A 25,644-nucleotide genomic window follows, 5' to 3' on the forward strand; every position below is an offset into this window, starting at 1 on the left:
CCTTCTCCAGGGGTGGGGTGCTGGTGGCCTGTGGGTCCTGTGGCACGGCCTCCTGTCCACTAGCTGCAGCAAAAGTGGAAGGCTGGTCAGTAGACTGGCTAGTCGTAGGGGCCCGCTGGTGTGCTGTCCATTCCCTCATGATGTTGGCCATATCTGCAAGCACCCCTGCTATGGAGACCATGGTGGTGTTGAGGGCCTGCAAATCTTCCCTGATCTCCTAATTGTGTACCTCCTGCAGCCGCTTGTTCTCTTGTATTTTGGTAAGGATCGGACCCATCTTATCCTGGGATTGTTGTTAAGACCCCAGGACATTAGTGAGTGCCTCCTGGAGAGTCAGTTCCCTGGGTCTGTCCTCCCCCTTGCGCATAGCTGTCCTCCCAGTGTCCCTGTTCCTCTGTTCCTGTGTCCCCCTGAACAGTCTGCCCACTGCCACTGACCCTAGGTCCCTGATTGTCTTGGGGATGAGGTGTGGACTGGGGCCCCTGTACAGGTGGGCACACTGCTGATTGACGTGTCCTGGGGATAGAGGTGTGGGCACGTTGGGTGGGTGCTGTGGTGTTGGATACTGATGGGGGAGGCTCTGTGGTGGACTGTGAGTGGGCTGGGATGGCCGACTGACTAGTGGTCCCTGATGGGCCAGGTAGTTCATCCAGATCCTGAAGTCCAGAGTTACTGTCATCACTAGGGGCGTCTTCTTTTGGGGGACTGGATAGTTGTGGCACCTCCTCGCTGCTGGGATTGGCTGGGGCACCTGTGGGGATGTAAGTGATGTATTATGCTTCATGTCTGTGACATATTGTACATCCCCAGCTTCTCCTCTATCGTTGCTGTTGCCCTGCCACCTTTGCTTGTGTATGGTGATGTATTGTGTGATTGTTAGTTCTCCATGCTGCGCATGCTTTTGTAATGGATGCACATGCAGGGCTGGGAGGGCTGTCCATGCACTGGTATGGCATGCAGGGCTTGGCATTGGGGTTAGTCATATGTGGAGGTGCACTGTGTGGTATGTAGTGGAGTGATGGGAGTCAGGGTGAGGGGGTGAGATGGCATGCAGGTATGGGGGGTGATTCCAGTGTCCAGTCCTCTGACTATTCCAATGAGTCCCTCAGGATACAGTATTGCCAATACTTGCTCCTCCCATGCTGTGAGCTGTGGGGCAGGAGGTGGGGGTCCACCGCCAGTCCTCTGGATGGCGAGCTGGTGCCTTGCTGCCACGGAACGTACCTTCCCCCGTAGGTCGTTCCACCTCTTCCTGATGTCGTCCCTTGTTCTTGGATGCTGTCCCACAGCGTTCACCCTGTCCACGAGCCTCCGCCATAGCTCCATCTTCCTGGCAATGGATGTTTGCTGTACCTGTGCTCCAAACAGCTGTGGCTCCACCCTGACTAATTCGTCCACCATGACCCGCAACTCCTCATCGGTGAAACAGGGATACCTTAGTGGGGATATGGGTGTTGTGTTTTGTGCAGAGGGTGTTGAGTAATGTGGTGGGGTGTGGGATGGGGGGTGCGTGACAGATGAATGGGTGGTTGTGGTGTGTGTGTGTGTGTAGTTGTGTCTGTGATTTTCGTGTCTGTCTTGTGGCAATTTTTGGTGTTTGTAAAGGGTTGTGGGTAATGTGAGTGTGTGTTTTATAGTGCTGTGGGTGGGTGTGTGTGGTGTGTGTATGAATGTCAGGTGTGTGATTTTTGTTTTGACCAATGTGTTGTTTTGTATTTGGGTGGCCATTCTGAGCACGCCGGTGTGCACCGCCAATGGTTTACCACCATTGAATGTGTGCCATGGTGATTCGTGGGTCATAATATGGTGGGCGTTGTTTTCTTGGTGTAACGGTATGGGTGTTCGTACCGCCACTTTAATACTAACCTTTGGGCTGGCGGATATGTGTTTGTGGCAGTATTCTGTTGGTTTGGTGTGTGTGTCTCACGCCAGTGTATGTTGGCGGCCGTCACCGCAGCAATAAGCGGGATTTACCACTAATGTCATAATGAGGACCTAAATCTTTGAATAAAGCAATCATAAATTTCATACCCAATTGCTTTTCAACTATAGAGCCTTATGCCTGATGATAGTAACCACCAAATTGGAGAAGATAACAACTAGATGAAATTTTGATAAGCCACTTATGGCTGATTCAGATTTTTTAGGTAAGATGAGAAGACAGATTATTATGTAGATAAAGGATCTCAACAATGTTTGAGATGCCTTCAAGGGCAGAATCAGAGGTCAGATGATCTCATATTAAGAACAGATAATAAAAGTAAGGAAAGACAATAAAAATCTCTTCATGCTAGATTAGCAGAAGCAGAATCTGTATCACACACACAGATTAATACATCAAATTATCAAAAGTGCGAGGTGGCAAAGGACAACCCTGGACCTATTAGACGGCTGGCCAACAAATATATGAGGAAGGACATAGTGCAGGGGAAATTCTGGCATGGAAAGATAGAGTCATTTAAGGTTAAGAATTAAATTAACTCAGACAAAGCTTCTAAAATAGGTAACCAGACCAAACAACCAGAGAAAATTGGGCATGGCTTCTATGATGGAAACATTAAGGGACCTACTGACATAAATCACGTGAGGAGTAATGCGATTTCTTGGAAAGTGAGGGCAAACGAGCTGGATTGACTGTGCTATATCAATCACCATGAAACAACAGTGATCCCATTAAAAGCAGAAACCAAAGCCTGTCCATAACTCAGAAACTGATAAAGCATTGACTAGAGGATATGTTCTCAGAGCAATGGTTCACTTCTCTGGATAGATCTTGATACTTAAATGCATTTTCTCAGGGGTTACCTGTAAATACAGATAACAAAACATAACGGTGTCTTTAGTGCAGTCGATTTCCATGCAGTGCAATTTCTCTTTGACTATTGAGCAGTGCACCCCCGCCAGTCCATCCTCAATTTGACCATCTGCTCACCTACTACTCCAACCAGTTGCCCCTTTGCATCCTTCACCATGTTATCAGCTAAGGAATCTGCTATTTTCATAACCATTTCACCCCATGTTACCATGTCTTCTGCTGCATGCTTGTTCCTGCAAATGTGATTTTTGTCCACCAATGCTCCCTGCAGTAAGTCCCGTCTTCAAGCTGAGATCTTTGGCGGTTGGTGTGGCCGCCAACTAATAGCGACCCGGATCTCACCAGTACTACCCCAAGTGCTAACATTTGGGTCAGCATCTTTCATATCTTATTTCCCTAAGGAAGTACTCCCCGTTGACAGACTTTTGCCATTTGTGGCAGTACACCCCTATCATGTGTGACAGAGTACCAACCACTCCTGTCCAGTAGTCTATCAGCCCCCACAGACTCAGGTCATATGCAGAAACCCCACTAAGAACCCAGCCACATCCACCACCGCTGGAAGAACTGGAGTATATTTTGTATCATCTGAGAGGGTTCAGGTAGGTTTGATGCAGGTAGTTAAATTGTATGAGTTTAAATCGGGTGGTAGGCAACACAAAATGGACCTTTCACAGGCTCTACACCTCAGATTCAGTCAATTTCCTCCCACAGTCTGCTCTGAATCTCTGTTTAGCGCATAATGGGCCAGATTTACAAGGCCCTAGCACCTCTTTGCGCCACACTAGTGTCATTTTTTAATGCTAATGTGCCTCAAGAAGGCAACTTTCACCACGCCATATTTACAAAGTGATGCAATGCATGCATTGCGCCACCTTGCGATGCCTTGCGCTACATTATGCCTGCGTAATGTATGCAAGGGGTGTATTCCGGTGTTAGGAGGCCCGCAAAAATGGGGCAGTGAAATCTACAAGATATCACTGCACTATTTTGTTGTCATTTTTAACGCCTGCTCAGAGCAGGTGTTAAAACAATGCACCCATATTAACCTACGGGCCTCCTTGCACTTTGCTCCACTAGCGTCAAAGCGCCACAGTAGCATCAAATATTCTGACACTATTGGCCTAACCACCTCCATGGTGCGCCGTATTATAAATACTTTGCACACATGGTGCCGTTAGGTGGGGCAGGGGCGACGCAAGCAAACTGGCGCATCAGTACTGGTGCCCCAGTTTTTTTGTAACTCTGGCTCAATGTGTCCCCCCTCTCAACCATAAGCAGGGCCTCATAAAGGTGGTTGTATGTCACAACAATGCATGCTGTTACTCAGCAGTCTGTACAACTAATGTGTCTTTACCATGCATTTCCATTCCTATACTACGCATAGCACTACAACGACATACCTCAGGGAAAGCGCTGAACTTTGGAGCAGTATAATTTACTATTCCAACTCCAGTCTGTGCAACATTATGAAAAGTGCTGGACTTTAATGTCCAACGCCGCCTTCCCTAAGGCATGTTGTTATAACGACATATGCTGTAAAAACACATTCGTTGTAACAGCCGCATAGTAACTGCAGCGCGTGGTTCGTCCGTCGTGGTAAAGGCTGTTTCCCCACAAAGGTGCATAATGAGGTGCCTTCAGTCCACTAGGCTCCACAATCTTTGTATTACCTCATGCTCCTGTGGTTCATCCGGAACCGTGATCCAGACATCCCGGGGCATGTGCAACAGTCAAGTGTACTGGTGATACATGAATACATATGTTTTTTCTCTTCTGTGTTATTTTTATATAACGTATATTTAAAAATAAACCTAATAAATAAACAAACAGGTGTGTATAAAAAGGTTGTTTCTTCAACACAGGTCAGATGTATGATCAGCTGTCTTATTGCTGGTCACATCACTAAAAAGAGCATTTGACTGTGCACAGCATTCTAAGTCTATGTTTTGGTCACCCCGCAGATGCTCTTGCATTAGATCTTTCCCAGGACAACAGTATTTACACAATAGATTTGATCCCTGCAGCTATCACATTCTAAATCCTGTTATCCCTAATGCCTACGCTATTCAACTGGCCTCAGTCCATGTCTATGTATACATTCCTTGACTTCCACCAGACACCACTTATATTGTTTGTATAAAGTAACAGAGTGACACCTTGATTTCTTAGTTCTACTTTTTTCACTGAATCCTGTGGATAGCAAGATCAGTACTCTTAGATAGTCACTGGAACACATACTCGCAGAGATAACAAGATACAAATATGAATATTTGAGTTCTCCTGAACGTGGAGAAAAAGCCTAACATATGGCTGAACCACCTGCACCCCTCCTGTTGAACCACTTGTGTTTTTAATACCAATCTTATTCTTAGTACTCAGTAAAATAGGCCATATCATCATTTTTCCACAGTAATACATGGGATTTGCACTCTCAAAAATCCCCAAATATTGATTCTGTGTTTCCAACTTTAGAAATTCTGAAATCAGGTTCAATCGTCTGCACCCTACATTGCATCTAGGTCACACAATGTTTTATTAACCAAACCTGTTAATTCTACAGTAGGGCAGATTAGAATCTCTTTGGTTCTCCCCAGAGGTTACTGCCCAGAACAATACGATTATATGCTTTATTTGTGTATGCTATCGAGTTTTTGTATATAATGGCTAACAAACCTGCATCATTTGAAAATATCTCTTGGCAATTTAAACATGCTTTAGTTTATTGACAATTTAAACATGCTTTAGTTTACATTAGCTGACTATGGCTCATCCCTAATAACTACATTTGTTGCTCTCTTACAGGACCCAGTCTGCCCAAAAATGATGTCATTGTTGCTGTTAACTGGACAGGGGTCTATTTTGTTGATGAGCAGGAGCAAGTTCTTCTTGAGCTGTCTTTCCCTGAAATCACTGCAGTCTCCAGTAGCAGGTATGTGTTGTCCTTTCCTTGCAAATTCCTAGGTGTTGGAAAATGGGTTATTGGTAGGGCAGGTAGGTACCTACACCTAGCAACAAGCCACAAACCTCCACGTAAGTACAGTTAGGTCTCAGTAAATTAATCCCAGCTCTACCCTTGGTAGCTTGGCATCGAGCGTCAAGGCTTAACTTAGGAGACAAAGTGTAAAGCATTCAAATATCACAAAACAGTAATTAAATAAAACACAGGAAACAGTTTAAAAATCCAAAACCAATTTATAAAAATAGCTTATATTTTTATCTTTAAAATGACACAAAAACGATTAAAATCGGTTCAGGGGAACCGGAGATATGAATTTTTAAAGTATTATTATTTTCTAGCGCTTAGAAACAAAAAGCGCCAATCGGGTCATCTGGTTGCACCAGGACCGGGGCAAAGTCAAACTTTCAGGCCGACCGCGATGGAGCCCTGCTCGGCTACAAGTCGCGGGAGGCCTCGGTTAAAAAGTTACCTTCTGACTTAGTCTTTATTTTGAAGTTTTTCTTCACCGGGACGAACCTGCCAGTTGAATCCGACCTCCTGGAGCCCTTGTCCGGATACGCGAAGTCGGTTTCCTCGGTGGTGATTTTTACCTTCGGACTTAGTCGTTTTTTCGAGATGAAAATCCTTCGACCGGGGTAAACCTGGATCTTGATCCGACGTCCATGGAGCCCTTCTCGGATACGATGGCTGGGAGGTCCCGGTCAACTTTTTACGTTCGGACTTAGTCTCTTTTTTGGATGTTTTTCTTTACCGGGACGAACCACGAAGTCAGGCCGGGTCGCGGTTGAGGCAAGCCGGCTAGAATTTCCGCGTCGGGTCGGTCACTTTATGGAGCTTTTTTTCAAAAATTCTCCAATCTTTTCCAAACTTCTGGGGCTTCACCCAGATGTTCTTTCAAGGTTCTTTTGGGGTCCACAGCTCACCCCAAGGGTCCAGAAGTTCTGTGATGGTCCTTGGGGGTGCGGACTTCAACTCCCAGAATGCACCTGGCGCAAACTCCTTTTTGGCCACTGGGCAGTGGTCAGCTGGTCGCTTCTTTCAGGAGTTGGTGCAGGGGACTCTGGTTAGCAATTTTTCACCTGTAGCAAACAGGGAGTCCCTCCTTGAACCAGTGGAAGCCAGGCAAAGTCCTTCTTGTGGTGAAGCCCAAGTGTGCAGCTGGTGCAGTCTTTCTGAGTGCAGGGTCCAGGTGCAGGCCAGGGGTCCAGCAGGGCAGTCCTTCTTCTCCTTGTAGTTCTTTCTTCTTGAAATTTGGTGGGGATCTCAGGCGTGGGTGCAGGTCTGCCAGTTTTATCCTTGCTCCTGGGTGAAAAGCAGGGGGGCCCTGGTTCTCCAATCAGGGACAGGGTCGTCCCCCTGTGATGACCACTTCCTGGGAAGTGTGGCAAAAATCCATCCCAGAAGGCAACAGTCTCTAAAAATCCAAAATGGATGAATCTGATTTTTGGAGGAGAGATCTGGCTGAGCCCACCCACTGGTGTGGCTAAAAATCATAAACACACCCCTCTCCTGCCCTCTCCTAATCTAATCAAGGGGGCACCTAGCTGTCTGGGGTTGCAGGATGTGGGGGTGTTGCTGGGTGCTGCAAATGTCCTTCTCTGCCTTTGAAGACCAGTTTGGCAGCCCTCCCCCTTCCTGCCTCACCATCTGCTGAGGGGAGATTCTCTCCCCCAAGCACATTCCTTTGTGTGAAGTCAGGCCACTTCACACCTCATTAAAGTAGCCTGGCAGAAGCTGCTGCAGGCTGGCCAATCAGAGCACAGCAGCAAAAACAATGCAGAGCTGAAATTGGCAACTTTTTAGGTAAAGTCTAAACTTTTTACCTGCACTAGTTATATTAAATCCAACAACTGGAAGTTGTGGGATTTATTATAACAATCAATTTGATACCAAATTCTTGGTATGTAACATTTAAGGAGACTTTAAAATTTTAAATAAAGTCTGCCCATTCTAGCCTATGAAGGCCATTTACTTCAATGAGGGAAAAACGAATTTGGCTGTTTTTACCTCACCAGGGCTTATAAATCTACTTTTATAAAGTCCCTGCTTATAGTTACATGGCACCCAGCCCTAGGGGCGCATAGGGCACACCTTAGGGGTGACTTATATGTAAAAATAAGGTAGTTTAAGACTTTGGAAGTACCTTTAATTCCAAAGTCGAATTTGCATATAACTTTAATTTAAAAGCAGCCAGCAAGGCAGGCTTGCTTTTAAAATGACACTGGGCACCTCAGCAATGCACCTAGGTGTGCACCACCTATGCTGTGGCCCCTAAACCTACATGCCCTACCATATACTAGGGACTTATAGGTAGGTTAACTTAGCCAATTATAATTAGCCTAATTTGCATATCCATTTTACACAGAGCACAGGCCCTGGGACTGGTTAGCAGTACCCAGGGCACCATCAGAGTCAGGAAAACACCAGCATAAAGTGGAAAATGGGGGCAAAAAGTTATGGGGCCTCTGCAATCAGCCCCAGTTTCTCACACAACCCCCCCCCAGCCCACACGCCCAGGAGACTCAGCCCAACCCTGGGAGAGTCTTCCTGGCTTGTTAGGCGAGGAAGACAGTGAAGAAAACTGGCTGTTCCTTTGCAGGGCCTACTCTGCCTTACATCCTCCTGTCAGGGTCTCTCCCTCTGGGTAGTGAACCCACCCCAACAATGAAAGGACCCATTTCAAACTGAAACTTCCCTCTAGGGGGGTCTTCCTCCTCTCTCTCTGCCAACTTGGGTAGTGAGGTGCCCACCTCCCCTACTCCTAACTTTGCTAGGGCAACACCTAGCTTACCCAAAGAGGTCACCCAACACTTGAGCAACCCCACCATGACCAACAGGGTCAGGGGGCCTACTTTGCTATTGGCCTTGGGGTCTGCCTCCCAGGCCAAGTACAGTGCTGCCAGGAAGGCTAGCACCCAGCAGAGGCTACTGACAGCTGTCAGTACCCAGAACCACACCCTAAGCTCTCCACTGACAGGTGGCTGAGCTGCTTTAGGGGCATCTTTGGGGTCCTGGCACCCCTCTTGCTGTCTAGAGTGGGGGGCTACCACCTCCTGTGGCAGACACCCTCCTTCCACTCTCCCTTCTGTCAGTGCAGGGGCAACACCTTGCATCTGGACAGCTGCCTGACTACTCAGGACTTCCTTGGGGTCAGGTGAGGCCTCACCAGTGCCAACTCTGGGCTCCCCCCTTACTGGGGCAGAAGGCCCTTGGCTCCCTGGAACTCTCTTTAAGAGTGGCCTCCCCTTTCTTTTCTTCTTTCCTTTTCTTGGGGACCCCTGTCTCCTAACTGTAGGGACTGACTCCCCAGGACTTTGGGTTGGGGGGGCGCCCTGGGCGACCACCCCATCTGTGACCAGACTCACCTCTGGGAGGTCATTGCCCAGGATACAATCTAGGGGAAGGTCAGCACTGACTACCACCCTAATCCAGTCAAGGATACCCTCCCTCTCTAGGGGCACTATGGCTACAGGTTTGGAGGTGACCTCCCCTGTGGCTATCCTGACTTTCTTTGTCTTTCCTGGGACATACATGTCTGGGGTCACTAACCGGTCACTCACTATAGTGTGACTGGCACAGGTGTCTCTCAGGCCAGTGGTAGGGATCCCATTCACTTGAATGTGGTGGAAGTGTCTACTCCCACCCTCAGGGATCACCAGCTTACCATCTGGTCCTGTCTCCCAGCTAAATGCTAGGAGGACTTCATCATCTGAGGAATCCTCCTCTATGGCTACACTGGACAGCCCAGTGCTAACCACCTTCCTTGGACAGGCTGCATCTCCTCTGAAGTGACCTGTCTGCTGACAGTCAAAGCAAGCCCTACTGTCCAAGAGCTTTTTTAACCCTGGGTCTCCCTGTCTCTGCATGTCAGATTGGGAGTGGGATTTACTCTCCTCCTTCTTAGGGTTCTGGGGTACAGAGGGAGTCTCTGTGGTGGGCTTACCACCTCCCTCCTTAGGTTTTTGGGGACCTGTCCCCCCCTTCTTGGAGTCTCCCCCCTGGGACTTGACAACCACCCTGGTTCTCAACCACTCATCAGCTGCCTCCCCTAGCTCTCTAGGGTTGGTCAGCTTAGAGTCCACTAGATGCTGGCGTAACCTTTCTTGGATACAATTGGTCAAGATGTGCTCTCTCATGATCAGATTGTATAACCCCTCATAAGTATTTACTTTGTTGCCAATAATCCAGCCCTCCAGTGCCTTTAGTGAGGTGTCTACAAAGTCAACCCAAGACTGGGTACTGACCTTCTGGGTGTCCCTGAACTTCATTCTATATTGCTCTGGGGTCAGACCAAACTTCTTGGCTAAGCACCTTTTCATACTAGGGTATGAATCTGCCTCCTCCCCCCTTAAGGTCAGAAGCCTATCCCTCCCTGAGTTGGGGACCAACTCCCACAAAAGGGAACCCCAGTATTGAGGCCTAACCCTTCTCATTTGGAGTGCCCTCTCAAAGGCCTCCAACCACTTATCTATGTCATCCCCCTCTACATAAGCAGGGACCACCCCCTTGGGTAATCTGGGGCAAACTCCCCCACCCATGGACACCTCAGCTTCTTTAGCGCTGCTTCCATCTCTTTTTTCTTTGTATGCCCACTTTTTCTTTTCTAGGGCCAGCTTCTCTGCTTCCAAAGCTATGTAGGCTAGCTGGGCTTCCAGCTCTCTTTCCCTGATGGATGGGTTCTCTCCTCCTGAAAGGACCCTCTTCCTACCACTAGCTTTGGGTCTGCCCCTAGTGACTGTATCCAGTGAGGACCGTTCCTCCTCTTCCTCACTTGGGGTCTGATGCCTTCCCTCCCCTGAGTGGTTAGAGTTAGCATCTTCCTCTTTTTCTTCCTCCTCTGGAGCTTCCTCTGTCTCTACCTCTTGTGCCTCAGCCCATGCTGTCAGGGATTTAATCAGGATTTGCTTCCTGAGATCAGGGGTTGCAGGCAACCCCCTCTCAATACACAACCCCCTAAGCTGGACTACTGTCAGTGTGGGTAGGCTAGCCAGATCAAGCTCCATGGTTCCCTAGTTTTGTGTCAACAAAAACTTTTTGCAAAAATTGGTAACAAGAATTTAGAAAAATTACAAAAATTCAATAATTGAAATTAATCCAAATTAATTTAAAATTAAAAATTAAAAACAATTTTTGCACTAGGACAATTTAAAGGATTTTTAATTTGTTTTATCTAAAACTGTAACGTGATATTGAACACAAGTACAGGATCCCGTCGCTGCTTCCAATTATGTTGGAAAATGGGTTATTGGTAGGGCAGGTAGGTACCTACACCTAGCAACAAGCCACAAACCTCCACGTAAGTACAGTTAGGTCTCAGTAAATTAATCCCAGCTCTACCCTTGGTAGCTTGGCATCGAGCGTCAAGGCTTAACTTAGGAGACAAAGTGTAAAGCATTCAAATATCACAAAACAGTAATTAAATAAAACACAGGAAACAGTTTAAAAATCCAAAACCAATTTATAAAAATAGCTTATATTTTTATCTTTAAAATGACACAAAAACGATTAAAATCGGTTCAGGGGAACCGGAGATATGAATTTTTAAAGTATTATTATTTTCTAGCGCTTAGAAACAAAAAGCGCCAATCGGGTCATCTGGTTGCACCAGGACCGGGGCAAAGTCAAACTTTCAGGCCGACCGCGATGGAGCCCTGCTCGGCTACAAGTCGCGGGAGGCCTCGGTTAAAAAGTTACCTTCTGACTTAGTCTTTATTTTGAAGTTTTTCTTCACCGGGACGAACCTGCCAGTTGAATCCGACCTCCTGGAGCCCTTGTCCGGATACGCGAAGTCGGTTTCCTCGGTGGTGATTTTTACCTTCGGACTTAGTCGTTTTTTCGAGATGAAAATCCTTCGACCGGGGTAAACCTGGATCTTGATCCGACGTCCATGGAGCCCTTCTCGGATACGATGGCTGGGAGGTCCCGGTCAACTTTTTACGTTCGGACTTAGTCTCTTTTTTGGATGTTTTTCTTTACCGGGACGAACCACGAAGTCAGGCCGGGTCGCGGTTGAGGCAAGCCGGCTAGAATTTCCGCGTCGGGTCGGTCACTTTATGGAGCTTTTTTTCAAAAATTCTCCAATCTTTTCCAAACTTCTGGGGCTTCACCCAGATGTTCTTTCAAGGTTCTTTTGGGGTCCACAGCTCACCCCAAGGGTCCAGAAGTTCTGTGATGGTCCTTGGGGGTGCGGACTTCAACTCCCAGAATGCACCTGGCGCAAACTCCTTTTTGGCCACTGGGCAGTGGTCAGCTGGTCGCTTCTTTCAGGAGTTGGTGCAGGGGACTCTGGTTAGCAATTTTTCACCTGTAGCAAACAGGGAGTCCCTCCTTGAACCAGTGGAAGCCAGGCAAAGTCCTTCTTGTGGTGAAGCCCAAGTGTGCAGCTGGTGCAGTCTTTCTGAGTGCAGGGTCCAGGTGCAGGCCAGGGGTCCAGCAGGGCAGTCCTTCTTCTCCTTGTAGTTCTTTCTTCTTGAAATTTGGTGGGGATCTCAGGCGTGGGTGCAGGTCTGCCAGTTTTATCCTTGCTCCTGGGTGAAAAGCAGGGGGGCCCTGGTTCTCCAATCAGGGACAGGGTCGTCCCCCTGTGATGACCACTTCCTGGGAAGTGTGGCAAAAATCCATCCCAGAAGGCAACAGTCTCTAAAAATCCAAAATGGATGAATCTGATTTTTGGAGGAGAGATCTGGCTGAGCCCACCCACTGGTGTGGCTAAAAATCATAAACACACCCCTCTCCTGCCCTCTCCTAATCTAATCAAGGGGGCACCTAGCTGTCTGGGGTTGCAGGATGTGGGGGTGTTGCTGGGTGCTGCAAATGTCCTTCTCTGCCTTTGAAGACCAGTTTGGCAGCCCTCCCCCTTCCTGCCTCACCATCTGCTGAGGGGAGATTCTCTCCCCCAAGCACATTCCTTTGTGTGAAGTCAGGCCACTTCACACCTCATTAAAGTAGCCTGGCAGAAGCTGCTGCAGGCTGGCCAATCAGAGCACAGCAGCAAAAACAATGCAGAGCTGAAATTGGCAACTTTTTAGGTAAAGTCTAAACTTTTTACCTGCACTAGTTATATTAAATCCAACAACTGGAAGTTGTGGGATTTATTATAACAATCAATTTGATACCAAATTCTTGGTATGTAACATTTAAGGAGACTTTAAAATTTTAAATAAAGTCTGCCCATTCTAGCCTATGAAGGCCATTTACTTCAATGAGGGAAAAACGAATTTGGCTGTTTTTACCTCACCAGGGCTTATAAATCTACTTTTATAAAGTCCCTGCTTATAGTTACATGGCACCCAGCCCTAGGGGCACATAGGGCACACCTTAGGGGTGACTTATATGTAAAAATAAGGTAGTTTAAGACTTTGGAAGTACCTTTAATTCCAAAGTCGAATTTGCATATAACTTTAATTTAAAAGCAGCCAGCAAGGCAGGCTTGCTTTTAAAATGACACTGGGCACCTCAGCAATGCACCTAGGTGTGCACCACCTATGCTGTGGCCCCTAAACCTACATGCCCTACCATATACTAGGGACTTATAGGTAGGTTAACTTAGCCAATTATAATTAGCCTAATTTGCATATCCATTTTACACAGAGCACAGGCCCTGGGACTGGTTAGCAGTACCCAGGGCACCATCAGAGTCAGGAAAACACCAGCATAAAGTGGAAAATGGGGGCAAAAAGTTATGGGGCCTCTGCAATCAGCCCCAGTTTCTCACACTAGGTTATCAATGCCCAGAGCAATGCAGAAATCTGAGCTCATGAGCACACTTTTGCATATAGTTACTAAAGGTAATACCAAACAAAGAGCAAGAATGAAAGATGAAGAATAATGCTGGGAGATTATTATACATAAAGGAAAGTTGTGTTCTTACTGACCAATGAAGATCTTTGCTTGTTGTATCATTTGTGGCCGCTATTTCTAGGATTTGTGATTGCGTTTGTATCATGACCTCTTTGTCCCTCTTCTTTGTTCCATTTATTACTTGATTCAGGTTAGTAAGTGAGTCTGCTTTAGAAGACAGGCAACCCTTTGCTACATCTTACTTTTTATAGTGTGAAAATACAGGACCAGCTTCTCCCTCTGCCTAGGTTTGTATATTCAATTGCCTCCTTAACAGGAGAAATCCTGTTTTCACTATTCTACTTGGCAGGCATTATAGCTCCTGTGAGAGACATAGCTGCCATAGTTTTTTCATAATTTGCTTCTTTTGCTCTGGGTTCTTGGTACCAGTAACTTTGGGTGTAAAACAATGCTTCTCAGTTCACGGTTAAGTTTGTGCCTGATTTTATCAAACTAGAGTTCCACTCACTGTCGGGAGAAGTGGAGTTGTCTACTGGTAATGCCCACTGCAGTCCTTGCATACATTGGGACCACACTGCATTGGTGCACAGGAGAGAGAGCTGTAGTAGGTTGCACACATCTGTTCAAGCCTAAAAGTATTTTTTATTGGCCCATTTGGTTCTGTGGTCAGTGGGTTTAGAAATTTGGTTAAGTGGGACCACAGCATCTAAAGGATCTGAGTCTTATTATTCTGAGGGTCAGTCTAGGGTCTCCAAAATGTATGTTAGGCAGTAAACTAGGTAATTAAGTGATCCAGCAGAGAAAAAGGCAATTGTGTGGGCCAAAGTCTAGATGAAATGTGTCTTCTATGAATATCAGTTGAAGATTTGATGGACACACGAGGGGCAGTTTACTGATCATGGTACGTGAATATTATCAGAATGTGGCAGTGAAAGTGGGGTTAGAGGTAAATCATTCAATGTCAGAAGACTAGGAGCCTGATTTAGAGTTTGGTGGATGGGTTACTCTATCACATCCACCGTATTCCCAGTTCATCATATCCTATGGCACTTGTATTATGGAGCATGGGATATTCGTCATGTTTGTGGCATAGTATTCATCATATTGGTGGCAGAGTTATCTATTTACAAAACTCTGATTCAGGTCCTAAGACAGGGATGTAGAATTTGGCAGCCCAGCTACTATACCACAGTTGTGACAAAGGCAGCACATTTCCAATGCCAATGGCAGCCAGTGCACCAAGCTTAAAGATGCTCATATTTGCTACTGCAGTCGGAATTTTTCCCTTGCATGGCAGTAGCCACTTCATGCAAAAAACATAACTGGAAGTCAGCAGCATGGCAAAACTCTTGTCTTTTTTGTGCGCCCTGGAGACAACCCCTAAATTAGGGAAATTTGACATTTTGTAGGAGCTGAGTATTCCATATGGGTGTGTTTGAAACCACATCAGAGACCTGCTGACAATAGACCCAGGATAGCTGGAAAATTAATACTTCAACTAGTGAAAACAAATACATTCCTCCTTCTCAACATCTATGTAACTCACAGGCTTTTCATTAAAAACATGTGACATCAATGCCAGATTATCTCAAGATTCTGTACATACCATAGTTTCGTCCACGCCGCCCACTAGTCTGCTTGCCAAGTCTACTTTTCTCTACTTTCACAATGTTATTAAGTACAAGCACCCTAAAGCAAATAAGCAAAATGAGACCTTCCAGATCAGGATTAGATCCCATCCCTACTAGATGCTTCTGACTTGACAGAAGATCTTCGCATGCTAACTAAGGCATCCCTACAGAGGGGCATTGGGGCACAAGCCATTCAGCAAATAATTATTTTGTGTTTACTAAAAAATAAATTATTCCTTTAGATCTATCTATTCAACTGAAATTCAGACCTATATCCTCCCTACCTTTCTTTGATAAAACCATAGAAGCAAAAATCAATGATCAGCTGCAATGCTATCTGGAACAATCTAGAAAATAACCCACTGTTATCTCATCTTAAGTCTACTTTCTGACTTTCCATGGGCACCAAAGCTTTGGTGACCTTGAACTAAGAGACCACAGGAGACTTGCTGTGCTGACTCTTCTAGACCAATATGCGGTTCTTAAAATCATACAACACAGTGTTCCACTGACTGAACAGGTTGCTAGGCATGTGGGGCACTGCCCTGCAGTAGATTAGATAATTATTAAATCATTTCTGTCTGACAGACCCACTGGGAGCATTTTGGCACCTTTTGCTCCTCTGTCACATTAGCAGCCTAGAGTGTCCAACAGGGGTTAGCAACCCCCCCCCCCTTCCATTCAAATGATTTCTACTTTCCCTGACCTATTTTGTTTTTAGGACTGTGGCCTATGGTGTCAGCTGTATGCTGATGATTCAGGACCCAGCTCAGGTTTGTTTGAGGATGGTCCAGTCCTACATTGAGGTCAACGTGTTTTGCCTGAATGTCAATCAGAGCAAAGTTTTGCTCCTCGGCTGCTCAAAGTCCATAAGTGCTGCCTTTCACCTATCTCAGCTGTTTAGGGTCTGCCCTTTCTACTGTTGAGTTTGTAAGGAATCTAGTGGGGATTTTGGACAGCATCCTCTCCTTCGGGCCCCTGGTGAAAGCTGCAGCAAAGTCAGCTCATTTCCATCTCTACTCCCTTTCATAATTCCACTTCCTACTACAATTTGAAAAGAGGAAGCTTCTGACACAAGATATAGTTGTATCACAGTTATACTAGTGCACAGATGGAATAGACTCAGTAAACTCTTCACCAACCTACTGTCAGTCCATGAAAGTTTTCCTTGGGCCGAGTTATCACAGAAGGTCACCTACAATTGGGCTTCAAGGCAATCCTTAACTAAATCTACTACAGTAATGTTTGTCTGATGTGGAAATTAATTAGGACTTGTGTGCTTGAGCAGTGCGCAGGCCTAATCATCCACCACACACCCATTAGATGGCTCTCCTCCAGCAATACCCACAAGTTCATCGCAACAAGGTACACGTGAAAAAATCAGCAGTAAATACTTTAACCTGCAAGAGTCAAGCTGTGACACCTCCCTCTTCTTAAAATTTAATTGAAGACCTATCTGGAGGAGAAAGACTAATCCTGTCTCCTACTGGCTTACATTATTGTATTTATCTGGGAATGGTCCGAATTTCATATAATCTGTTTGTTAACTGATTTGTTCTAACTAAGGAAACGAGGCTCAGATAATTTATTGTATATGCACACCTCATATATACTGAATATATTTGTACTGATATTGCTAATTGAACAATTTTGTATTTGTATTTGTATGCACCCCTTAAAGATCATCAACATTTGCATTACTGCTTTTTATGAATAATAAAGTATACCATTGTGAGTTAAGCACACTGAGACCACAATAAACATCTGTTATGTACACCTAAGACTGAATAACTGAAATTGCCTAAGGAGTACAGTGGGTGTTTGTGCTTGATTGTCCGTTCCAGAAGCAATTTTGAATTATGCAAATGGGTCACAAATTTTCCTGCATATGCTTCTCTACTTTTGTAGTTCTCATTCCAAACTTAGGATGTCATTAGTAGTGCCGGCCAGTGTAAAGATGTGATGTGTCCGTGTATGCATGGACTGAGTGGGCATGCTGTAGAATGTTGAGTATGGATGCCTTGAGAATGTAATGATGCATGAAACGTTGTGGTCTGTGTACTTGATGAAGCTTGGGGGCTGATTACATTTGGACAGACAATGGGGCCATGACATTACCTGCCAGCTTACTGTAATCTGAGACCCTAAAATAGATATAGAACGTATGTCCTACCTGAATGGCTGCAGACTTTTGGGTTAAGACTCTACAAAATTTAGATGGCAAATTGTGAACAAGGACCTGCGCGGAGATGCAGCAGGGCTCTTGTGGCCGTTGGGAGCTATTCCTGAAAGAGGATGTCTAAAGTTGTAGAAAGGCCTTGTAAACAGACGGGGATAGTCTGGGGCCGCTCACTGTCAAATCCAACAATTGGTGTCAGCATGGCTGCTAAGGAAGAGTAGCCCAGTGAGAAGGGTGAGCAAGGACACTAGTCAGATGAGCTACTGAGCTCCTCTGGCCAGTGAGCAGTGGACACATATTGAGGACCAGTAGCAAAGAACGTGATCTGGTCCTGTCAGCACACTGTCTTCATAACTGCAGGGAGAAACAAAGCCATAAACCTGCTTTAAGCTGCATTGAATATTGAATCAGAAAGAAGGTGCTGCAGGTCTATATTTCAGTGAGTTTACATTTACAGTGGGGTGATGAGGCAGTGAAGTAAATGTCTAAGTGTGGATGGCTTGGCTGTGGTGGAACAATTTTGTCAGTGTGTTTGCGCAACAGTGTGATCTTGGGCAAGTATTGTATTAAGTAGTGCGTACATGGCACTGCAAGCTAAACTGCAGTCACCTTTCGAAGTGCTGTAGTGCAGGGTGTGCTTGAGTTGCACGAGGAATAACCACACACCATACTTTTAAGCATATGTATGTGGTGCACGAAGGCATGTTCTGAGAGCAAGCTTGCACAAAGAACTCAGAGGGAGGGTGCTTGGAGTGTGTCTTAGAATCTCAGTGAGATAAGAAGCGACGCCAGAGAACCCTCCTTATGGGTCATTGTTGCATCGGTTTGACCTTTGTCCTATGTGTAAGAAAAGAAGATCATATGATATGATGTGTCTGTGCATACATGTGCAGGGGGGTATGTCTTAGAATGTTTAGGTGTGGATACTTTGAGAATGGGATGATGCATGGAATGTTGATGTTTGTGTGCTGGGGGAAGCTTGGAAGTTGATTACAGTTAGAGAGAGGATGAAGCTCTAACAGAAGCTATCCGGCTGCTGCTGTAACCTAAGGGCCTGATATGAAATAAAGAATTTAGGGACATATGTATGTACCTTTTTTCTCATCGCAAACAGTTTGCAACGAGAAAAAATCATTTTGTTATGTACAGACCCATTTTTGCGACTCAGTAATCTACTTACCGAATCGCAAAAAGGGTTTGCGAGTCGCAATTAGGAAGGGGCGTTCCCTTCCTAATTGCGAGTCGCAGTCTGATATATAATTGTTTTGTGACTGCGTATGCGGTCACAAAACAATTGCAGTTAGCACCAGTCTCAAATTGGTGCTAACCCATTGGCAAAAGGGAAGGGTTCCCATGGGACCCCTTCCCCTTTGTGAATGCATGCAAAAAAAAATTTTCAGAGCAGGCAGTGGTCCCTGGGACCACTGCCTGCTCTGAAAAAATGAAAAGAAAACTTTTCATTTTTGTTTTTGAAATGCATTCCGTTTACCTTTAAGGAAGACGGGCTGCATTTAAAAAAAAAAAAAACAGCTTTATTTAAAAAGCAGTCACAAACATGGTGGTCTGCTGTCCCCAGCAGGCCACCATCCCTGTGAGTGCGCCATTCCCAATGAGGTCGCGAATGGCGACCTACCTCATGAATATTCATGAATCGTAAACAGTGTCATTGACACTGTTGTACATCAGGTTTTGCGACTCGCAAATTGCGAGTCGCTAAGTCTCGCAATTTGCGAGTCGCAAAACCTGATCTTCGTACATGTGGCCCTTATTTCCTACCTAAATGGCTCCACAATCCTGTGTGACGACACTGCCCTCCTACTACAACTTCCTTACTGCTGTGGCAGTGAAGGCACCACCTCTGCAGCCCGGCATTGGATGACAAGCCATACTTAGAGTTCCCTACTGCTCGAGCTGGAAATTTTCGCAAAGGTGCTCCTGCAGACACAAAGTGCGCCCCTTCTGTGACATCCAGTGCCGTCTGGCAAGCAGTCTACATTTTTTTTTTTAAGAAATAAACCCCACAAATGCGGTTTGTTCTGAGAAACAAAAGATAAATGCCCCTGACGCACTAGGATTTGTATACCAGTACATGGAGGATATTTATGTTATTTTTCTGCTTGGGACTGTGATGCATCATAAACAGCTCAAGGCAGACAAAAGCAGTGCTGGAAAGTCTGCCTTTTTTTTGTTGCACTTCAATGGGGTGCTCTAATGGCTGGACTGTAGGCAGAGAGTTTTTGGCTGCAGAGTATGCTGTGGCTCTTCTGTCAGAAACAAAGCCAATCCCTGGCTCTTAATGAATTGGTGAAAGCGAGTGTGGGCCTGACCCAGCATCTGCCAGTTTTTGGCAGATGCTCTGTTACTGTTCCCCTTTAAATGAGGCCAAGCATTATTAGCGCCAATGCAATGAATAGTTGACCTATCATTATTTGTATGGGAGCATGGCTACATGCAAATTAAGGAATGTCTTTGTGTATGTGCCTGCACCATGTCGTGGCTCAGCAAGGTAAAAATAACTAAGCAATAAGGTACTTGGTTGCTTTCTGTTCCAGGTGCAGCTATGTGGGTGATAAACACATTCCAAGAGGTGGGCAGTAATCACTGTCCATTGGGTGTGATGGAGTACTGCTATGTTAAGGTTCAGGCACTGGTCTGGGGATCCTTCTGTCTTGCTGGGCTGGCAGGCATCTGCTCACATCATTATATAAGCTATGAGGGCTGATGCAGCAGGAAGGCAGCTATGGACACGTACAGCCTGAGATGCTGACCTGGAAAATGAGGGACTGGGCATGTGTCTGCAAACTTACTCGCACAGTCTCTGGCAACACCCACTTTAGGTTGGTGCACTATAGTTTCCTGTACAGGATCTATTTAACACCCAGAAACCTCCATCGCATAATTCCTACCTGACCAGGCAGCTGTCCACATTGTGGTGCTAGAGGGGCGGGCTTTCTACACTTGGCCTGGGGCTGCTGGGGGGTGAAGAGTTATTGGAACCAGGTGGTGGATGACTTAAAACGTGCTACGCACCCAAGAATAGAACACACATTATTGGGTAATAATAAAAGACCGAAAGTTCACAAAATGGCATATAAATTCTTGCAATTAGCACCGGTGCTAGAGAGACGCAGAGTCGCCATCACTTGGATGGGTCAGAGGGCTCTTGAGCTTGATAACTGGCATATGGACATGGTCACTAGCAGAGGAACCCATATGAAGCTCAGTAGGAGAGATGAAAAAAGTAGATGAGATACCCATAATCTGGTGAGGCCTCTATGAGAAACTTCTAGACCCAGACGCTGATAGCAACAAAAGACAGTGACGACCCTGATAACAATGTGGACAAAGATGCTGATCCAGTGGGGGGGGGGGGACATTACAGATGCCCAGCGAATGGAACATGTTATGAGGGACACTGATACTACGAGTGAGTGATGGGTGGTTGGATATGTGCTTTCTCATGCTTCACCTCCTGTGAGATGTAAATCATGCTCAAATACCTACTGTGATGTATTTGATAAAACTGAAACATAAAGTTTTTTTTTTAAAAGCTTAGGCACTGGCACTACATCTTATTATTTCCTGGTTTATGCTCTTGTATCTGAGAGTATGTGGGTCATAAAACACATAAATCACAATTAAGTTTGGGGAAGTAACACTCATGGAATACACTTTTTGAATTGTGACCATTTTATTTTCTTGATACATATTGTTTAGAGTAAGTATTGTGTACAGACATGCCCTCACTATTCTTTTTCTTCAGGGGTGGTAAACTGCAAGGACAGAGCTTCACCTTGGCTACCATTAAGGCAGATGAGTATACTTTCACTTCCAACAATGCAGAGGATATTCGTGACCTGGTTGTAACCTTTCTTGAAGGACTAAGGAAAAGGTCCAAATATGTAGTCACGCTGCAAGACAACCCAAATCCAGGTGAGCAAGTTAGCAACCTACCATAACTGAAGAGAATGGGATTGCTTTTTTATTTTTGTGTAAAGACTGTTATTCACATAATATTGCTCTGTTCCTGTGTTGTTACCAAGAGCAGAATAGTTCACAGGTGTGTACCAAGCATTTTAATTTCAACATCACTTCTTTGCTCCAAGACATCCTTCAGCCAGACATAGATTGTTGGACAACAGAACTTTGCATGCTGGTAGGCCTAGATATATATTTATATTCACTTAAAAAAATTGTAAAAAAAATTGCAGGGACGTTATAGTTAGGTTCTGCATTTACTCGTTCAGAACCATAGAAATTCAGCAGTTAGAGTTATTTCAAGTAACTATAACTCCTGTCTTAAGGTAACTATAACTCGCGCCCCTGTCATGCACATTTTTTTCTTTGATAATTTGACTGCTAATGTTTCATTTATATTTAATGGAGTTATAGAAGTTGTCATGAGGTCATGAGTGCTGTAATATCCGGGGTAATTAGCAGGGCATGGCGAGGGCATGAGTTATAGTTACGTTAGGGCGTTAATATAGCCTTAGAACCTGCCGTAGCCGGCTCTACCGGCTATTAAAGGCCCGCTCCCCGCGTTAAATGCCCAAAACCTTTGGTTTTTAAAGTACATTTCTATGTTTTTTTAATTAAATTTCCTAACTATAATATCCCTGTACCCTTTGTTTTTTCAGTGAATTTTTTATGTTTTTTTTTAACGTAAAGTAAATTTAATTACTATATGTTAATCCAACCACCTTCACACACGGCGGGGGTTGGCCGCAGGACCTGGCCTGCGGCCAACCCCTTATAAACACCCAACCACATAACCACCCAATCCCACACCTCGCATGGCTGAAGAGTCTGTCTCTCTGGGTGTGATAATAGGTGTGAGAGTGTGGTAGTCTCTGTCTGGGTGTGAGAATGTGTGCATGAGATCTGAGTGGTTCTGTGAGTAGGTGTGTGATGGTCTGAGTGGATATGTGAGTGTGTGATGGTCTGAGTGGATATGTGAGTGGGTGCTTCAGTGACTGAGTGGGTCTGTGAGTGGATGAGTCAGTGTCTGAGTGGGTCTGTGAGTTGGTGCTTGAGTGTCTGAGTATGTCTGTGAGTGGGTGCCTTAGTGTGTGAGTGGGTCTTCGAGTGGGTGCGTGAGGGTCTGAGTGGGTCTATGAGTGGCTGTGTGATGGTTTGAGTGGGTCTGTGAGTGGGTATGGCACTGTCTGAGTGGGTGCTTGAATGTCTGAGTGGGTCTGTGAGTGGGTGCGTGAGTTCTGAGTGAGTCTGGAAGTGGGTGACTAACTGAGTGGGTCTGTGAGTGGGTGAATGAGTGTCTGAGTGCTTCTATTCGTGCATGATTTAGTGTATAAATGAGATTTTTTTAAAAAAAATTCGCCAATATTTACAAATTCATTGCAACGTTACATGGGGGGGTGCGCACTGAGCATTGCGACGTATTCACGAATATGGCACGTCATGTAAAGAAATCACTTTAAGATCATAATTTGACCCTCAAAGACCCCTATATCACACCCCTGAGGTCAGAATACCTTCACACTGACCCCTTCTGCCACGTTTTATTATTTTTCAGCCCAGGGGATCATGTCCCATAACCTAAAATGGCGGCCACACCTTTCTGGTCAGGTTAGAGCCAGCCAATCACAGCCTTCTTGTTGGCGCATGCGTCTGCAAATTCACTGCGATTGCAACGGATATGCGGCCCTAGATATACAAATTTATTGCCCTTTAATATCTCAAAAACTAGTTAACGAATTTGCACCAAATAACCAAAAGCACAATCTGCGGAACAAAATCTAGCTTTCTGGCAGATTTGGTGTAATTCCATCCAGTGCTCTGGGCTGTAGACGTATTCAAAACTTCTATGGGAATTAACATCAGGAATACAGGTTTTCTGACCCCCCTTTTTCCAGCCCCCCGCGTTAATGGATCATCCTGAAACTTTCCATGTGCTACAAGAATCACTGGTACACTTTTTTTGGAAAGTTTCTTTAAGATCTGTCAAACTACCCCAAAGAAACAGGCAAGTCAAAAAATGCATTATTATATATATATGTTCGAAGGCATGTGTAGCTGCAGATGCACATGCTGTGCACTGTTCCTGCCATCTACTGTTGGGCTCGGAGTGTTACAAGTTGTTTTTCTTCGAAGAAGTCTTTTCAAGACACTGGACCGAGTGACTCCTCCCTTTCGGCTCCATTGCGCATGGGCGTCTACTCCATCTTAGATTGTTTTCTTTCCGCCTTTGGGTTCGGACGTGTTCCTCTTCGCTCCGTATTTCGAATCGGGAAAGTTGGAAAAGAATAAAAAATTCGTCTGTATTCTCGTTCGGTACCGGATTAGTTTTAGTGTATCGGCACCGACATCAAGACCGCTTTGGCGGCCCTTCGGGGCTCCTGCTCTTCATCGAGGCCTGGTCGGCCCGACCACACCCGTCGTCCAACACTAATGGACCGGACCCCCTTCCGTTTCTGTCCTAAGTGTCACAACAAGTATCCTTATACAGACCAGCACCGGGTCTGTAACCTGTGTTTGTCGCCCGAACACAGAGAGGATACTTGTGAAGCTTGCCGAGTGTTTCGATCCAAGAAGACCTTAAGGGATCGACGCACAAGACGACTACAAATGGCGTCGAAGCCGAAACAACATCTCGACGTCGAGGAGGAAGAGATAATTTCAATCCAAGAAACGGACTCGGATGAATCTGACAGTGATCGACCCTTGACGGCGCAGCAAACAGTGAGTACACCTGCCCCGTCCCACACCCAGGGTCACACCAAAAAACTCAAGGCCACGGGGACGCCACCGCCAGCAGGCCATGGCTCAACCCACAGTAAGGAAGGTGACCAAATGACATCGGCACCGAAAAAGGCCAAAGATTTGCCGAAGACTTCGGACTCCGGCCGAGAATCCGGCACCGAAAAAATTCGGCATCGAGTCGAGCAAACCTCGAAAAAGCTCATCGGAACCAAAAAAGACATTGTCGTTGGGAATTTCGGTACCGAAAAAAAAGGATTCGGAGCCGAAACGCTCTTCCCACACTGAGGAGCAAGGTCTTTCTATGCAGCTCAAAGAAAAGCACAGATTTGAGCAAGATCTGGATTTAGAAGAACATGACCAAACACAACCAAGGTTAGAAATCCAGAATGACACAGGGAAGATACAAACCATCCCTCCACTCAAATCGAAAAGAAAACTAGCTTTTCAAGACATTGGAATGCAGCCCAAAGCCAAAGTGGTTAGAGACAAGTCATCACCACCACTTTTCTCACCACAACCATCCCCACTGCAATCACCACACTTGTCACCAGTGGGTACACCAATGGCGGCGCAGTCACCCACACATACTGGGATGACTCAAGATGATGCAGATCCCTGGGATCTATACGACCCACCTATATCGGACAACAGCCCAGAGGGTTATCCGACCAAGCCTTGACCACCAGAGGACAGTACAGTATATTCGCAAGTACTAGCCAGGGCAGCTATGTTCCACAACGTAACAATGCACTCGGAACCGGTGGAAGATGACTTCCTGTTCAACACTCTGGCATTCACTCACGCATCCTACCAAAGCCTGCCAATGCTACCGGGTATGCTCAAGCACGCACAACAGGTCTTCCAAGAGCCTGTAAAAGGGAGGGCCATCACGCCAAGGGTCGAAAAGAAATATAAACCTCCCGTCAGACCCAGTGTTTATAACTCAACAGCTCCCTCCGGACTCAGTGGTTGTGGGGGCTGCAAGAAAAAGAGCGAATTTGCAATCATCAGGGGATGCCCCACCCCCTGATAAAGAGAGTCGAAAGTTCGACGCAGCGGGGAAAAGAGTGGCATCACAAGCAGCCAATCAATGGCGAATTGCAAACTTGCAAGCCCTACTTGCACGCTACGACAGGGCACACTGGGATGAAATGCAAAACATCATCCAGCATTTGCCCAAGGAACACCAAAAACGGGCCCAACAAGTGGTTGAAGAGGGACAGGCCATTTCAAATAACCAAATACGGTCTGCCCTAGACTCTACAGATACAGCTGCACAAACTGTCAACACAGCTGTAACAATTCGAAGGCATGCATGGCTGTGAAGTTCTGGATTTAAACCAGAAATACAACAGGCGGTACTAAATATGCCGTTTAATCAGCATCAGTTGTTTGGGCCGGAGGTGGATACCGCGATCGAGAAAATGAAAAAAGACACGGACACGGCCAAAGCCATGGGCGCGCTCTACTCCTCACAATACAGAGGCACATTTAGGAAACCACAGTTTAGAGGGGGGTTTCGACAACAGACATCTGA

General features: G+C 45.8%; 1 protein-coding gene across 1 annotated transcript in view; it reads left to right on the top strand.

Annotated features, from left to right (window-relative positions):
* Positions 1-25,644, top strand: part of MYO7A (myosin VIIA) — a 434,990-nt gene that overhangs the window by 289,677 nt on the left and 119,669 nt on the right. Inside the window, exons 34-35 of the mRNA XM_069203910.1 lie at positions 5,621-5,747; positions 21,151-21,320. Coding sequence (XP_069060011.1) covers positions 5,621-5,747; positions 21,151-21,320 — 297 coding nt within the window. The remainder of the gene's footprint in view (positions 1-5,620; positions 5,748-21,150; positions 21,321-25,644) is intronic.

Source organism: Pleurodeles waltl, chromosome 8, assembly GCF_031143425.1.
Source record: "Pleurodeles waltl isolate 20211129_DDA chromosome 8, aPleWal1.hap1.20221129, whole genome shotgun sequence".
In the NCBI taxonomy this organism is placed as follows: domain Eukaryota; kingdom Metazoa; phylum Chordata; class Amphibia; order Caudata; family Salamandridae; genus Pleurodeles; species Pleurodeles waltl.